Source organism: Melopsittacus undulatus, chromosome 13, assembly GCF_012275295.1.
Source record: "Melopsittacus undulatus isolate bMelUnd1 chromosome 13, bMelUnd1.mat.Z, whole genome shotgun sequence".
NCBI classification, from domain to species: domain Eukaryota; kingdom Metazoa; phylum Chordata; class Aves; order Psittaciformes; family Psittaculidae; genus Melopsittacus; species Melopsittacus undulatus.
The window spans coordinates 7,673,763-7,691,382 of NC_047539.1; the positions used below are offsets into that span (position 1 = coordinate 7,673,763).

Sequence of the window (17,620 nt, forward strand, 5' to 3'; positions counted from 1 at the left end):
GCGGCCGGGCCCCAGCTGCGGCCGGGGCGGGCCCCTGGGCCCGGCGGGGTGCGGCGCGTTGTGGGGGGGGGGCTGCGGGGCGAGGCCCGCTCCCCTCCGCCGACCCTCGGTGGGCGCCGTGTGCGCTGTGGGTGACTTAGCAGGAAAACAGGGCGCGGGGGAGGAGTGGGCCAGACAAGGGAGCGGGGCGGGGTGGCTGCGGGGAGGGAGCCCCTGCGCTGGGCTCCGGCCTCGCGTCCTCCCCCCTAGGCCGCCGCTTTGCCCCCGGTGACTTAGCAAGATGCCGGGGAGGAGGCGGTGGGCCGGGCGCGGGTAGCGATAAAAATACAGCCTGGTTTGAGGAGCCGGAGGTGTGTGTGCCGGGAGGACGGAGAGCATCCCCCCCCAGCCCCCCCAGGGCTCTCCCGGTCGCCGCTCCCCGTCCTCTCCGAGGGCAAGGCGGCGTTTGTCGGGAGCTGGCCCAGATCCGCGCCTCGGCCGCAGCACGGCAAACAAAACCGGGCTGGTAACAGAGGGGAGAGCAGCAGGGCTTATTTTAGGGATTTGTTTCACATCCAGCCTGTTTCCCTGCAGTGATCTCGCCGGGAAGGCGGTGACAGGAGGTGGCTCAGACCTTCAGAGCCAGCTGCAGTAAAAACGGGGGAGGGAGGTCTGATCTCTCCTCCTTGGGGTCATATCGCTGCCGGGGTGTCTACAGTCACGCAGGCTTCCCTTGAAAGCCTCCTCATACCAATGGAGTTTGCTGAACCGCTCCGTTTAGCGCTGGGTTTTTGTTTCGCAGGAGGGTATCTGCAGGCAGGGAGGGCTTTTGATGGAAGTTGGGGGGTGGGAGTGGTGCCTCCCTTGGAAAGTTTAGGGTTTACTCAGTTCTGTGGGTGTGAGATTCGTGCTCATTTATTTATTTATTGGTTAAGGTGGATGCAGTTAAACTTGACCTTTCATACCAATAATAATGTGACACCTTCCCTTTCTTTGCCATAGTGTTACTGGTGAGATTTCCTCAATGGTGGTGCTGCAGCAGAGGGCTTGGTTGTTGCAGGTCAAGTCAATTCATAATGAATTACCTAACCAGGGGATGGTGGAAGGTTAATCTAAGCTATATTAAAAATCTTTAATAAGCACTGGTTTACTGTAGTAAGCGTTTGGGTGTATTGACGTGGCTGAATTATGTCTTTTTGGGGGGAGATGGTTTACATGTGTATTCCTATGGCAGTATTGTTTCTCGAATTGGGAGATGGGGGTTAAAGAACCCACATTTAGTGCTGATCATTTTGTAAATGATTGTGCAGCATGCAGCTGGTTTTCGGGAGAGGGAGGGTCTGCTGTCAGGGTGTTATTTGCCCTTAAGAGTTATTTGTTAAATAGGAGAATTATGTTGGGGAACTAAACAAAGAAAATATTTTCAAACAGAAAGATGTGCTGCAGATCTCCAGCTCGTTCTCGGGGATCTCGTTTTTGTGTGTTTCCTTTGCTATTACCATGTTTATGGATGCTGTGTGCAGCCATTGAGCAGAGGAGAGACTGGGTGGAGTAAGGAGGCAAAGCTGTGAAATGGCTAGATTACCCTTTCAGAGCTCTTTTTTTCCCTTTGCTGGGGTGGAGGAATACTAATTGCCGTAACAATGAAGTCTCTTCTTTAGGGAAGAATCTAATGGTGCAGGAACCTTCTGAAATGAAACAAATCTCGCATTCTGTTTGGAGGCTCATTTTTCTGCAGGGTGGATCTGGATTTGTCTGGCAGTGAGAAGTGACCAGTCACTGTTGCAAAGCCGGGTTTTTTTTTGTCTGATAACCATTTCAGTTGATCCACTTGGATATTCACTTGTTGGATTTATTTTATTTGCACTTCAGAGAAGAATTACAATTTTTGTGGGGTATTTTACACGCAAGATTCTCTAGAATATGGAGAACCCCTGTATTGTAGTTCAGTGATATTATTTGTTCATGTAACTTCTTGGTGAGACTGGGTTATGGTTGCACAAGAAAAGACAGTCCCCGCTTCCTCTGGTGATCACTCTGTTAGTATATAGGCTTAATTGCATTATCCTTCCTTGTGTGCTGACTTCATCTGAAACAACATCTGAAGGTTTTGGAAGCCCTGTTGAACAATATGGCTCTGTAACAGCATTACTGTACCACTCGGGTACTGCTGCATCATGGGGATAATACTGATGCTTAGATTCAAAGTTGTGTAGGAGAGGCGTTAGAACAAAGGATTTGGGGAATACAATGGGTATCAGATGAAGCACTCGGTGGGACTGCTTGTCCAAGTGCTCTCCTGTTCCAAATGTGGCTCATGACATTCCTACCTGAGTTCAGTGTTGAGCAGAGCAAGTACAACACAGACGTGAACAGTTCTGAAGCAGGTTGAGGTTTTGCTTTTTCTTGGGTCTGTCTCAGATCCGGGGTGCAGGTTTTGATGGTAGATGGCCACAGATGAGACTGCACTTGGTTTTAATTTGCCCAGAATTAAATTAAAAGGTATGGGCTTTTTTAGAAGATACAGTTCATTCACTTGGAGTAGATGTTGCAGGATGCTGTGGATGTGTTCACTAAATGCCTGTGTCTAAAAATGTATCCGGGCTAAGAGCAGTGAAGAATCCAATAAAATCTACGTGTGGCCTTCCCAGTTTGGTTGATTTTTGTCCTTGAGATGATGGCAGTCACTCTCTGTACAGGAGTAACTTCTGTTCTGCAGAAGAACAGGACATTAGTACTTACCTTTAATTCTGTATGCAAGGTTTCTTGTGTGCATTGCTGCCTCTTTTGCCCATGCTGTTTCTTCTGCTCCACCCAGCCTCAAGTGCTCAGTTCGTATTCTTTGTCTGCCCTCAACTTGTGTGTCTGCTGAACTTGCTATCGAGGGGACAGCTACTGAATTAGCATCTGCTGACTGTCTTGCCCAGTGCTTCAGCCTTGTCTGCCTTCAAGAAGTCCATAACCAACTTCCAGCAGTGGTTTGTACCCTCTTCTAAAATCTTCTGGGCAGGCAGTAGCTGGAAAGCCCCTGCCTCTATCAGTCAGAAACATACTGGGGATGTTTGTTACTGAGTTTATTTGCAACCCTCCCTACCTGCTTCTGGTAGCATGACCTAGAGTGGTACGAAGGGCAGCAGTATCTTCAGCTAAGGGCAGAGACTGTGGGAGGGCTGTTGACATGTCCCTGACGTGAGCACTGAAATACTCCTCAGCCTGAAAATGGGATCTGCTTAGGCCTCAATTTAGGAAAACAAGAGAACAGTAAAAATCAGCAATTGCTATTAATAAATAATAATTTTAGATTTCATACAGGGCGTGGGGGAGCTTCCAGCCTGTAACTTGTAATTTGTGATGGCGCTTGGAGATATTTCCCAAGTATCAGGGCCATGTGTTAATCAAAGTGGGCCTGGGTTTCTTCTGTGAGGGTTACTGTAGTAGTAGGTTATGCACTGTCTACGCACAGGTCTGTTATTGAAGTTACATCTAGTCTCTTCTTCCTTTTCATAAGAGCTTAAATATCATTGGCAGAACAACCTGTGTGCTTAAAATGTGTTGAGCTGATGAAGCCTTGCCTGGGTTAAAGGCTTTCTCAAGAGCTACTTTATTACCTGACACAAGGGGAATAGGGTTCCTAATGTGGCTTCTGGGTGTTGGGAGCAGAGGTGTTTATTAATAGGTGATGTTGCTTTGTCTTTTGATCTGCCTGACAGGGTAGGTTACACCTCAGTTTGACTTCTTAAAAATAGGTATTTATGCTAAGACATAATCCTGAGCTGTTTAAAACTAGCTTCCAAGTACATAAAGTTATTTCTTCAGAATTCTGCCTATAAATGCTGTCCAGGTCAGCAGGGGCACCCACATGGTCATCCCCTGCACACAGGGCTTGTGCCATTCCTGGAGGTGCAGTGGTGTGATGTGAGCTGTAGCTGTAGGATGTCAGCCTTGTTGTGGGGCCTCTGGCTTGGGTAGGGTTAAATGCCTGATTTTCTTGTGTTACAGTTATTTTAGAGCAGTTCCTTTCCTCATTCCCGCCATGGTTTGAGACCTACTGATGAGTATTGCATGTTAGAAACATTTGAAAGAACCATGATTTTTATCTCATGAATAATTTCTTTCTAGATTTAACCTGGTGAACTTGTCTGGTGCTGCAGGTTAGCCCCAATAGATGTGTCTATCTAACTTGTATCTTATCCTAGGTTACTAAAGAAGGGCCTTTTCTTCTCAATACTCATGGAGGCAAGATGCAAATGGGACAATGCTTGTCTCATTCAGAATGTTTCAAAGCTCACTCTTTACTGTTAACCTCGTGCTCTCTTAGGGGATAGATAGGTGTGACTGAGGCTAGCTTGCTTTCAGGTTGCTGTCCTGGAAGCACCTATCCTGTCACTGTGTGCTGGCACATGCTGGTCAGGATATTGCAAAGAAGAATGTTACTTAGACCTAAGTGTGTGCTGATCCATTACCCCAGTGCTGTAAACACACAGCCCCCTTCAAAGCAAGTCATGTGTGCACACAGTTGTCATTCTGAGCAATATCAAGGGCACTGGTGCATGCATAACTGTGTAAAAAAAAAATCAGCATTATGAATTCAAAGGACTTGTTGGTTAATGTGTTCAGCAGTACTTGAGCCATTTCCTCCTCACTGGTGCTGCTGCTGAGAGAGCCCAGCAGTTTGACTTGGCTGCTTATGGACTTTATCTTGTGGCTGTGATTCCATTGATTCTGGAAGACGTAGCTGATATTTTTAACCAGGCACGAGTTGCTGTAGTCTTGAAAGGGTTTTTCAGTTCCAGGACACTCCTTGGTGGCTGAGGTTCATAGGTGGTGCTGCAGCAAGTGTCTGTGCTGTGGTTCCCATTGTCGCTGGTCACTGCTGGGTGAGTTCCCAGGTAGGCTTTTCGGAAGCACCTCTTATTCCCCAGGGCCTGCTGGTGAGTCAGAGCTGTGCTGGGCAGGGCTAAGGTGAGGGCTTAGGCATGATGCAGTGCTGGGCTGCATCTGAGAGAGCACCGTGGCCTTCATGCTGGGGTTATTTACACCTTCCCTTCTCTGTCACTGGTAACTGCTCCATTGTGCGCCACAAACATGAAGTTTTGTGTCGAATTAGGCAGATGTTCCCCCCCTAGGTTGCCTCTGCCATGATTTTCTGCATGGAGTTAGCTTAATGCCAAAGCAAAGGTGTTAAGTTTATCCTTCTTTAAGACTAGAGGAAAATCAGTTAGAAACATCAAGCCTGTTTACCTGTAGGTACAGGACCCTTGCTTCCATGTTGGCAGTTTGACCTGTGCTTGATTCACCTGGGTTTTGGGATGAACAAAAAGATTGGACAAACAAGTTGGTATATTTAAATGCTGGTTTCTTTACAGTCTAGTCAAGAGGATTAACATGAGCATGTATATGTATTTTGAAACAGATGTTGTCTATTAAATCAGTAGTGGTAGAAGTTTTTGGTTCTCCCTCAGCTAGATTTGTAAGCAGCAAGCACAGGCTAGGTTTGGGGAAGCTTAACAGAGAAGCTTGGACCCCAGTGTTCACCTGCAGCAGGACTGAGGAAGGGGCTAAAGTTCCAACATCATGTGTGCCATTTCTGTAAGAGAATCTTGTGAATAGGTGATGCTATTCCAGCACACTTGGAATGTATCTTTTTCATGGCTTGATCACACTACTATGGAATGAGTGCTAATGATGGATAATTTCCAGTACTACAGCATAGTGCAATCACAGATCTGTACATCAAATAAGATGAGAACTGAGGTGGCTGTGAACAGTGTGGTCTGCTGCCTTGTGCTCTGTCTTGGCCTTGGTGTGTGCTCTCTGATCTTGTACCTGCTTGGGAAGCTGGTTTTTGTTTGGGCAGTAAAGAGTAATTCTGTGTTTGTCTCCTGCTTTCTTGGCTTAGATGAGGGAGGGCAGTTGCTGTCTCCAGCAGGAGAGTCACTGTGTGTGCAGATAGGTGGGAAGGTTTTGAGGGATGCTGCAAAGTGGGCAGGGGAGGCAGGTATCTCTTAGGGACTGGTTTCCCACAACTGCAGATCTGCTTCAGAGGCAGCAGTGTGGCTGGTGAAGAGGGGTACACAGGGAGCTGAGACACCTGCTACAAGAACCCTGTTTTCATCACTTTTGATAGTGGTGTCATGAAAGATTCAACTCTGTTCCCTGCCATAGGGTGAGATGTGTGTATGACAGTTGGAATGGAAGGTTGGTTTGGGTTTTTTTCCTTCTCACTTGTCAAATGAAGTCATTTTCAGACAACAAGCTCTAATGTGGCTCAAGGACTGATGAGATGCTCTTGTGATTTGAAGAGTGGAAGTTCTGTCTGAATTTTTGTTTGGATTTCTTTGTGGTTTTTACCTTCTATCTAAACCTTTAAGGTAGTTGTTCCTTCAGATGTTTTTCATACATAAATATAATCAATTCACAGTAATTTTTAACATCCCATTTCCAATAGAGAAGGCAGTTTAATAGCTGAAATAGTTTAAATCTGTGTATAGTCTTGTGACTTTCTTTACAGTTGTAAGACTGCGTCTTAATTCTTCAAGCCAGAGAAGTATGGGGGAAGAACTGAAAAGAACGAAGTTCAGATGCAGTGTGTGACTGCTGGCCACCTGTAAGAAGCTGCTCTAAGCACATGAGCTTTTCTCTTGGTGGCTGAGAGAAAGTAGCTTAAATGTAGTGTTGTGGAATTGCTGTTATGAAAGGTGTATGTGGTGTTTGACCTAACAAATATGATTTTGAAACTAACCTTGCTGAAGTCATGCAGAGAAGCAGTGATGTGCATTGTGCCTTTCTCTGAACAGGTTTAGGGGAGCAGCTTGGAGCACTCTAAGAAGCCCCCTGTATCACTCACTCACCCTCCTGCTCCCCTCTGCTTTGGTCCTGTTCTTCTGCTCTCCTTCCCAATTTCACTGACCAATCTCTGACCAAGAGGTCCTTCAGTACTCCAGTGAAGTTCAGTGCAAACCCACTGGGGGTTAATATGAATTTTAAACTGATTTTGTGACATGATTCCTTGCTGTTGTATCACTGTCTGTATCACTTGCTGTTGTATCACTAAACAACAACAGCAGGAAGAGCTCCATGTCCAAAACCTTTTCACATGTTTTAAAGGTTTCTACTGCAGTGTGCTTTGCCTGGGTGGTCATTTACTGGCAGTTAGATTTACCTTGCTTTCAGCCAGCACTGGGCAGGCAGGAGGCAAGAGGGATATTTTTGCTTTCCTGTCAAAGTCTGCATGTAGACTGCAAACTTGAGCTCTGACCTGAAGAAGCTTAAAGGCAATAAAATGTGTAGTGACTGTGCCTGAGAGTAAATTATGTCATGCATCCATCAGAATTGCAAACCTGAAGTGATAGAGGGAGGATAAAGCCCAAGATTGAATTAATTTTCCCCTAAAAAATATTTTCCTAGAAACTTGGTCCAGATGTGTTGAAAAGTCACATGGTGGTGGTGCTTGGGAGGTAACAAGACCAGAAATGTCTTGTTTCACAGGCCTAAAGGGAGGTAGTGACTGCCAGTGATGTGTGGCACAGAGATTATGACTTGAAATAATATGGAAAAGTAGATGGGCATAGGAGGTTATTTCAGAACGCACAGCTCTGATGAGGACAGAAATGGCTGTATTTAGGGAACGTGCAGCAGAGGGGAGTTCACTTGCTCCTGTGTTACAGCATCTCGATGACATGTCTTCGCTTGATTTTGTAGCTGTAATTACAGCTGGCATTCCAAGCCTTTGGAACACAGGCACTCTCTGATCTGCTGCAGATCACCCTCTGGCTCCCCAGGGATTTATTGTTGAAGTGTTTTCAGAAGTAAACTACAGTATCAGGTTTTGAGCAAAGTCACTTCAATTACCCTGTTATGTAGGTGAGCGGGTGGGAAAGCAGGCAGAGGATGTTTCAGGGGTTGTGTTTGCTGTGGTAAACTGTGAAAATGGGAAATATTTTTGGTAACTTATTGCAAAATGTGACCAAACATGGCACAAAGGCTGTATTATATATATAATACTGCACTGATACACTTGGCAAAGCAGTTGTGCTTGAGACCTATGGGCATTTGTCCTGGGTTCAGCAGTAGCAGTCATTTTTGCTCCTTCTTGCTAGCTGGTACAGTGCTGTGTTTTGACTTTTTGGCCAGGAATGGTGCTGATAGCACCTATGTGTGTAGTTACTGCTCAAATGTTTGGTTTGTCCAAGGACTTTATGAACCTCATGCTCTGCCAGGTAGCAGGGGAGGCCAGGAGGAAGCAGAGACAGGACACCTGAGCCAACCTAGCCAAAGAGGTATTCCATACCACAGCATGTTGTGCCCAGGGAGGTAACTGGGAGTTAGTGGAAAGGGGTCGGTCTTGCTCTCTTCCGGATCGGGCTCGTTTCAGCGGGTGGTATCGTATTCTCTTCCCTTGTTTATTTCCTCTATCATTATTTTTATTGGTGGGAGCAGTAGTGATCTGTGTTATACCTTAGTTACTGGACTGCTCTTATCTCAACCCATGGGAGTTACATTCTTTCCATTCTCCTCCCCATCCCTCCAGGAGCAGGGAGGGGAGGTGAGAGGGAGATGGTGGTTGGGTTTTAAACCATGACAGTCCTTTTTGGCGCCCAGCGTGGGGCACGAGGGGTTGAGGTAACAACAGATCTGAGCGGACTTGTCACTTGTCACAAAGCTGATTTATTGGCTCTCAAAGTTGTTTCTCTTGATCTCACAGTTTCAGAATCTTGTAACTTAGGGCATATATTTGCTGTGTTAGTGTTTATCAAGTGTGGGGCTTGGGCTAAGCTTCTTGTCTCATTGTACTTTATGGTAATGATTTGTAATATGATAGAAGCATTGATCATAAAACTGATCTGGTTTATGTTCCCAGTGTGGTCACCACCTTTATACTTTGGGAGGTATATAATAAAAGTGCTTAGCAATTGCACATCTTTTTTCTCCTTCTTGGGTGGTCAACCTGTGAAGGAGACATTCTTTTACCCTCCCAGTGCCCCCCCCCCCCCCCCCCCCCCAGACAGTTTACAGCATCATTTAAGAGTTTCGAAGTTTTTGAATGGCCTTCTAATACTGTTGAGACTTGTATGCTGATTGTGATGGGGATCACCATGGTAGCACGCATACAGAGTGTGTTTTGCCCACAATCATTTCGTCTGATTTCAAGAGTTAAGCAGAGTCAGGTTTGGGCTTTTTCTGGGTTTAAAGGACGATATAGGAGGAGCAAGAGATTTTCCCCGAGGCTGGACAGCAATGAGTGGCAGGGTGTGTGGGATAGTATGGGCAAGTATCTAGGTCAGTGGGCCCCTCCAGTGCTTTGGAATATCTCTACTGAACAAGTGCAAAATCCGGAAGAATCAGTAAAACACCTAAATGAGGTGTGCTGTCATTCTGGCCATACCAGAGATGGACACATCATGGCAACGTGCTGGGGCTTGGCCTATGCCTTCAGGGCCTTGTTCAACACTATCCAGCACCTTCAAAAGGAAGAAAATGTCCCTGGATCTGAGGGCAAAGCAGGAGTCAGCACAGCTGCTCCAGCTCCAAGCACAGCAGCTACACCACCCCCAGTGACAAGTACAGCAGCTATTCAAACCTCGGCTGCAACAGGCAGCGCAGCTACCCCAGCTCCAAGCAGAGCAGCTACATTGTTTTGGTTCTCCTTCCCAGCTCTCCCGGAGTTGGGAGAGCAAGGGGGGGAGTAAGTGAATGAGCTGTGTGCCTGGGTTTAAACCATGACAGCATTTTATGACTTAATTGCAGAATAACAGGCTCACTAAACTTGTGAATTAAAACTGAGGCTCGGAGTTGTAATTCAGATCAGATTTGCTTCTGTTTTGTTTTTACAGAATAACGATAGCTGTTGGGGCTCACTTTTCCCTAATCCCTCAGTGAGCTTCACTGATGTAGGCTGAAAAGTGGGAAAGAGATGAGCCTGTGTCAGTCATGAGGTGCTTCCTTGTGTTCCGGGTTCATCCCAACCGGCTCAGCTGGTGATGGGCCCTGACATTCTCTAGGATGAGGTGTGTTTGCCACACTGTAAGAACGGGCTGGTCCCTGGGATTACCCTGCACCTGGGCTTTTCTGCTGTCACTGCCGGTGACGTGGAGGGGGAAAGGAACTGGGTGTTTTGTTTGTTGCCTCTTTCTTTCCTCCCAGCAGATAGAGACAGGTTTCTAAGAAGCTTTTTCAGGTCATGGCTTTTATGCCCAAGAAATATGGATGTTACTTGACTTCTGGTTCATATTTAAGCAGTGACTCTGTTCTGTGGAATCTGTTTCTAGAGCACATTTGTGGGAAAAGTTGTCCTGTTTGGAGTTTGATAAAGCAGCTTTTTGCTTCCTGAGTTAAAGCAAAATCAGACTATTAAAATTAGTCTAGATTAAAGGGAAGTGTTTTTCTGTACTTGCTTATGGCTTGCTGGAATTTAGAAGTGAAATTCAGGAGGGTGAAAGAGAACAATTAAGTTAATCTAGTTCTGCCATAAAGGGCTGCAGCTCTAATTCTGTGCAAATACTCACAAGTACCCGCTTTGTTCTCTTGTTAGTATGTTATGAAACGAGATACACCATTGAAAAGCTTTGTAAGGATCTGATGAGCCAGTGTGTAGCAAGAGGAGATGCAACAGGACTTAGTATGTTTCTAATGCTTAAATGGATCATCCCAACTTCAGAGAATTGTGGAAAGAAATTGTGATGATATCAGTTCAGTCTTTGGTGGTTTTGGTCTCTGCTGCCACATAAGTGACTTGCCCTTCCCTGGGGTTGGAAAACGGCCTGAAGAGAGGAAGCTAACTGAGGTAGGATTAAAAAAAACATTAACAAACTCCAAAGAGAATGTAGGGAGTTTTCTTTCAGATAAAACCTCTTAAAACCAGTAGAATGTGTTAGAGAAATGTCTTGGAAATCGGTAGCAGGTACCTGGACTCAAGGCTCTTTTTTGGAATTATAGTTGATGGCAAATCAGGATTCGAATTAGAAGCTAAATGTGAGCAATCTAAATCTCTGATTTCAGAATGTGAACCCAGATGTGTTTCCTTGTGTTGGGATGGCCTGTATGCCTTTTAACACTGGCTCAATATTAGGTGTGCCTAACCAGGCAGTCTGAGAACCTGATCTCATGTTTGTCTCCTTCCGAGAAGCATTATTGTAGAGTATTATTAAATACATTATTTCCTAACAATACTTTGAAAACAAATGGTCTTGCAGTTGAGTTTATGCAAGTATTAGGATTCTGTAAAAGGCAAAATGTACTGGTCCTGAAGCAGTGCACAGCTCTGAAAAGCCTTCAGAGCTGAATGGTGTTGGTCTGTTCTGTATCCGCTGATACATTTGCTCTGTAATTCATGCCGTGTATCTTCTAATTTTGGCTATAATGAGTTACAGTGACGTGTTCGGTGCGCAGAGCTTGTGTTTTGGTGGGAAGGCTGTTTACGGAGCCTAAGCAACCGGCATTAAAACTGCAGAAATCGAATTAGTTTGGGTTTGAGTTCCTGGAGGAGCTCTGGGCATGTGTCCCGAGATCTGCAATGACAGATGGCCAGCGGTGGTTGTGGGGTCACCAGCCAGCAGCAGGGTGAACTTGGGGTGGTGCTGGTGCATTTACTTGCTTGCTGCTGCTGCCAATGTTGTGAACCAGGGAGTGATGGTGGAAATTATTTTCTTGCTTTAACACATAGAAATTCAAAAGATAAGAGAGAAAACATAAAATAAGGAGGGAGGAATGTGCCTGTGGGAATTACGGGAGATGGGAAAACTGGTTAAGAAGGTTTTAAGGCTGATTGACTGTTCTTGCTAGTAGCCAGTAAGCAAATGTGTCTGTAGGCTTCAGGACTGGAATTACCAGGATGATAAAGATTTTAAGCCTGGAGTTCCAGTGGTGAAGCTGACTTCCATTGTGGTGCTGAGGAGGATTTTCTTGGTGATGGGAGCCCTGGTTTAAGTCATCACAGTGATTACTTAAGGAAACTTAGGCTGTGAAAGAAGCCTGTAAAACTGAACTTCTGAAACTTGTAAAGACCTTTCTCTGCATTACTCTGCAGCTTTATTGATGTGACTTAAAATCTGGTTAGAGCCTACACATGTCTGCAGGGAATACTGATTCTGATGAACTTGAAATAGCTCTGCTCACTGTTTGCAATGCTTGATGTTTGTGTAGGTATTGTTAAACCTTGCCTAGCAAAGCAGGCTAGTGTCCAGAATGAAAGATGAGTTCTGAGCTGTACAGCTGGCCTCAGAGCTAACATACACAGCTGAACCTGGTTCATTTGCTGCTTGTGCATCTTAGGGATGGCTAGCAGGTCTAACCCTGAAGTTACTGTGAAGGGGGTGGTTCCTGTGCAGTATCAGATCTGGGGTGTCCACTTCAGGTGTGCAGTGAGACCCAGCTGGGTGCCTCGACAGGAGCCAGCAGCATGAGGCAGGTACGTGTTGAGTCACTGCCGGGGTGGGACCGTGTCGGGGTGCGTGTCAGGCAGCATCGCGAGCTGCTGAGCCACCCCTATTGCAATAGATGTGTCCTGGGCGCAGTGTGGGTGAGTCCTGTGGTGAGCACAGTGGGGTCCAGGCCATGTGTGGTGAAGCCAGGGAATCTCTGACTCACAGTTCAGGGACATGGGAGGTGATCCTTCCTTGTGAGGAGGCAGAGGGTCTTCCGCTTTATCAGTAGCTCTGTATGCTCTGTAAACAGCTCATGTAGGGAAAAAATTGTAACCTGTGTTGATTCATAGCTGTCCTTTTAAATATTTCTTCTTAAAGATGATGCTTTAGTGTGCCCCTCTCCATCCCTGCAGCACATAAGGATGGAATTAGATCTTTTATCCTTATTACTGAGATTTTAGCAGTCCTAAGTGTAAAGCTGGTCTTTAGCTAGGTGGAGAAGCTAGCAGTTGAGGTGAGATGCAGTTGTGTGTTGAGGATATGCTGCTGTTAGTGGGGCTGAGGAGGATGCTGCACACAGCTCTCAATTGGTTGTGTTTCTTGAAGTGGCTGACCTGGCCTGCAGCAGGTGATGTCCATGATGCTCCACTGCTCTGGGGAGCTGAGCAGTTGTCCTGCTGGAGGAGGGAGAGGCCATGGTCCTGTGTCATTCCTGTTCCTGTGCTGTGTGTTCAACTGGGGCTAGCTCCCAGTTTTAAACTGATGAAAAGACAAGTGATGGTGCTGAGAGCACTTGGAGCCTGTACACAGTGCAGAGGTTTGCACCCAGCCCTTGTAGATATGTGAACTATTGAATCTTCAGTTAGAAACTGCAACTGCTTGAGTGTAAGTGGGGCTAGTAGTACAAGGGATGTCCTGTTTTAGTTGGTAGCTGTTACTCCATGGATGGCTCTGTGTAAGTTCAGTCTTTTTTTGGTACTTAATACAAACCAAATTAAAATGTTCATGCAAAAACATCTTTTTGTCAAGAAAAGATCTGGCTCTGTCTTGAGACCACCTTGTTCCCAGAAACTGCTGATATTGATGGTTTTAGTTGGGGTGCAGTGTACAGGTGATGTCTCTGTGGCTTCTTCCCAAGGGTTCTCTTTGAACGCTTGCTTCCTCATTACTGAGGCTGTTTGCGGGTGTGTGACATGCAGGGGTGACTCTACCCCTTGATAGGCCTGGAGGAGGACTGGTTAGTCTTGCTCCACTGAGTTTTGTATGTCACCAAACCTTCCCCAGCTGAGGAGCAGCAATACATATGGATGATATTCCTCCGCTCTCTGTTGTTTCTGAAGTGGCACAGAGGTAGAATTAAAGTCGGGTCCTTTGGGGCTTTCTGGGTTTAGGTGTTTGTGCTTGGGTGGTTGGTTTGTGGGCTTTGTCAGGTTTCATTTTCTGTTTGCTTGTTCTCATTTGTTTTGTCTTTGTCAAAGTGTGTGCATGAAGGAGGCTGCCCTGAAGATACTCTGCCTGTGTTCAGGTGCCTTTGCAGTTCAGAAGTCAGGAACACTGAGCAGGGTGCTTGGAACAGACACTTTTCAGAGCGGCGAGGTGCTGTAGATCAGTTGATTGGTAACTTATTGTAGGTCAGCTGGAATTTGCTAACAGCAGAAAGAGCTGCTTTGCCTTGTAGCTGCTGAATTTTATCTAGTGCTAAGATCTGTTTCTGAATAACAGAGCGAGGGAGCAGGCTGTAGTGTTGGGGATATACAGGAGAAGCTTGGGGTTACTTCGCATTAGAGGAGGAAAAAAGCCATTCTGACTAGATGGCCTGTGTGCAAGGGGTTCTGCTGCAAGTGGACACTACAAAAGATGCAGTGTCAAAACTGACAGAATATTGCAGTGTGGTTTTTACTGGGGTTCCTGCACTGGTGCTGGGTTTACAAGGCATTCCCTGTGTGATGGTATTTCATAATGCAAAACTCACCTTCTGGTTTTCAGTTTGGGATCCTCGCCGTGGTAGCACTACAGGCAGATCTGGGGAGTTGATGTCTCTGTGCTCTGCTATGCAGTGCTTCAGCCAGTGCTGCTTTGGATGAAGAAGTGCCTTGTTTTGTTCTTCTCCAGTGTTTGTCGCTACCCAAGGCGTTGCTATGTTCATACTGAAGGGCAGAGGTTCAGCCATTATAGGCCTGTTTCTCAGTACTTGCATGTACAGCAGCATTGCCCTCTAGAGGGCACTTCTTCTGCTCAGTTAATAGGTTGTTTTTCTATATTAACCAAATTTCCATTAACTGGTATGAGATACACCTGCTGTGAAGTGAACAGGGTGAAACCAGTTGTGTGTCTGCTTGTTAGGAAGCGAACTATGGGACAAGAGTAAGTGGAGCGTTTGCTCTGGCCTCTGAAAGGATGCAGCCTGCGCTATCAGTTTTCAGTGACTTGTTTCCAAAATAGCTATTAGGGAAGAGGTCAGACTAATTACATGATGGTGTCCTGCCTGTTGGAGCTCTCCTGTCCTGACCAGCGTGCAGAGCAGTGTTTTGGTGTGCAAAGCCCTTGAGGAGGGAAATCCACCAGCAGAGCGAAATATGAGCATCTTGCTGCTTAAGCTTATTTGGAAGCAGACAGAAGAGCCTAGAGAGGTTTAGAAACAAGCTCCTGATCCCCTGTGATGGATAAGTAGACATTAATGATACAAGTCTGGTATTTTCTGCACTTCTTTTCATGTAAGAAAGGCTTCTGTTTAAAACAGACTCCTAACCAAAATGGTTCTTCAGCTTTCATAGCGAACCTGGTACCTGTGTCCTGGGGAGGGGGCAGTAGGGGCACGTTTCCTGAAGCAGTTGTAAGAGGTTTACAGACCAAATGCTATATCCTAAGTCTTTGTGTGTTGCTGTGTGCAGTTTACCTCGCTGCTAAGAGCTGGTTGGTCAGACTTGCTGAACAGCTTGAGTAAATTATGTGTTACATCCCGACTCTGGCCAGGTATGCCAGAAATGCCATCTTCAGCAGTTCTCATGATCAGGTTTTATGGTTTCATTATCCTAACAGAGTGCCTGCAGTGCAGAAATGAACAGGCAGCAATGCCAAAATGATTTTGGGGATGGATCATACTGCCCAGTTGGAGTAGATGGTACTCAACACTGAAGTTTGGGTTGCTGAAGAATAAGATATTAAGTAGTGGGCGGGGGGGGGGGGAATAATTTGTGAAGGGCACGATTTGGATGGACTTGAATATGTTGGACTTCAGCTGTATCTGCACTAGCTTGCAGTGCCCCATATGTGGTGATTCAGTCAGTGCTGGCTCCAGCTGAAGTAACAGGCTTGTGGCAACTGCCCTCTGATAACTGTGCTATGCTGATGAGATTGGAGATCTGCTTAAAACCTTGCTGTGCTCCAAGTAGGGGTGAGCTCAGAGATGAACTGTAGGTAAATGGGGTGAGTGTGTGACAGAGAAGATGCAAGTGTTGGCTTTTAGACAAGAAATGAATGAGCCATGAAAGAGCTGGAGTGTGCCGTGGTGCTGCTGGCTATGGCCTCAAGTGTGCCATGGCATCTTCCATAGGCCCTTTCTGGAATGTTCTTGGCTTTCCTCAAACTCTGGAGAGATAAAGAAGAGCATTGTCTGATCCCTTGTCTATGTGGAAGATGAACTGAATGAGCCTTGCTGGGTTTAGTTTGAAGAGATAAATCTATAGAAGAGTTCTAGCATAAGGATAGAGGATTTGGAGGGGGAGCTCTTTAACAGGAGTAGTGAGGGCAAATTGTAGACTGTTTACAGTAGGCCCAAGTTGTTCTCATCACAAGAACATACATGGAGTTGTCTACAAGCTAGGACTAGGCTGTGGCTGAGAATGCCTCTTTCAGCTCCCTGTTTCTTGAGGGAGTAATGATGGGAAGAGAGGGAATAAAGAAAGTGTACAAGTGGCCCCAGGCTTCTTATCCAGGTGGGAGATGTGCAGTAAGGACATAATCCACAGTAACCAAATGAATTTGCATTTACAATTCCAGTCACTTCGCCCTGTCCAGAGCATTGGTGCAATCCGAGTGCAGAGATCACGTCAGTCCAGAGGGACTGGATGCTTTACTTAAAGGAAACTAATGGCGTCTCTTTCTCTTCCTTCTAGATGGATTGAATCTTCTGTGTTGAATGCCTCCGGATTTCCTGTCGGGTTTCACATCTGGAAAACTACTTTGATTTAAGCCACTCTGTGGCAGACTGAATTGTGGATCCAGGGTTCCCGAGACTTCAGCTCTCAAGGAGACAGCCGCTGCTGAATCACGTTAACCTGTCATCGCAGCCACAATGGTGCTGTCACAAAGGCAACGAGATGAACTGTAAGGAATCACTATTCCTGAGTTTGTGTCATGTTTCCATTAAACTTTAAATATTAGCTTTTGTTTCCAAATAGATTTAAGGGTGGCTCTGCTCACATGCCAGTCAAGTACCATGTATTGTAGTTTATTCACTCTGATTACAGGTTTCAGCAATTCTCCGAAGTTTTTTCATGCAGACTCTTCCTAGAGTGTATGTGTTAATGGGAGATGGAAGTCAGGAACTGTCCTGCATGAAAATGGGAAGTGACCAGAGATCCCCCTTGGGATTTACTTCAGAGGTCTGATGAGGAGGCAGTACTCTGGCTTAGCATCCGTCTGTTATGGGGAGGTGTTTCTGCTTGAATGCAGAGTTGTATTTAGAGTCGTATGTCTGAGGAGAGATGGAACATGTATAAAAAGTGAGGAAGGAGAATGCAGTGAAAGACACAGGAAGAATTTTCATGTGAAAAGCAGATTCCTTTCAGAACAAAAAAGGTCATTATTGCTGCTTGCTTCAGCTACTGAAGTGTATTCATTTTCTTGTGTCTTGGGTAGGTGACCACCCAATTTTTGTGTTTTTAAAGTATCGGTTTACTTAAATATCTGTAGTGTAGGTATATATGTGTATATTTACAGGCAAGGTATGTGTATATTTACACACAGGTCCTTTCCTGTGATGTAACTAGAAGTTATTGTATTATTCTGAAAAAGAAAGCTAAGATTTGCTCCCTCAAACTGAGCATTTTTATTCAAGCTTAACTGAAATGAAATTTTGTACCCTAAACCTTTCTGCCCAAATGAGTTTTCCTTCAAAGATAAAGCCACAGCTTTAATATGTAGATGTGGTGGTTGTTTTTGTACTTGCTATGGCTTTTATGTACTGTACAGATTGATCAGTGTATTCATGCTGCTCCAGTGTGTGATAACTTCAAAGGGAAAACAGCCCCAAACTCTCCACCAAACCTGAAATAAAA

At 45.6% G+C, this 17,620-nt stretch overlaps 1 protein-coding gene across 3 annotated transcripts in view; it reads left to right on the forward strand.

Moving 5' to 3' along the window:
- Window positions 1-17,620, forward strand: part of PAFAH1B1 (platelet activating factor acetylhydrolase 1b regulatory subunit 1) — a 34,025-nt gene that overhangs the window by 422 nt on the left and 15,983 nt on the right. For 2 of the 3 annotated variants that reach the window (XM_034068710.1, XM_034068711.1), the window contains exon 2: window positions 16,457-16,667. In XM_034068710.1, coding sequence (XP_033924601.1) covers window positions 16,636-16,667 — 32 coding nt within the window. In that variant the 5' untranslated portion in view covers window positions 16,457-16,635. Of the gene's footprint in view, window positions 1-13,637; window positions 13,692-16,456; window positions 16,668-17,620 lie in introns of those variants that run through there. The other variant, XM_005154387.3, reaches the window with a different exon arrangement.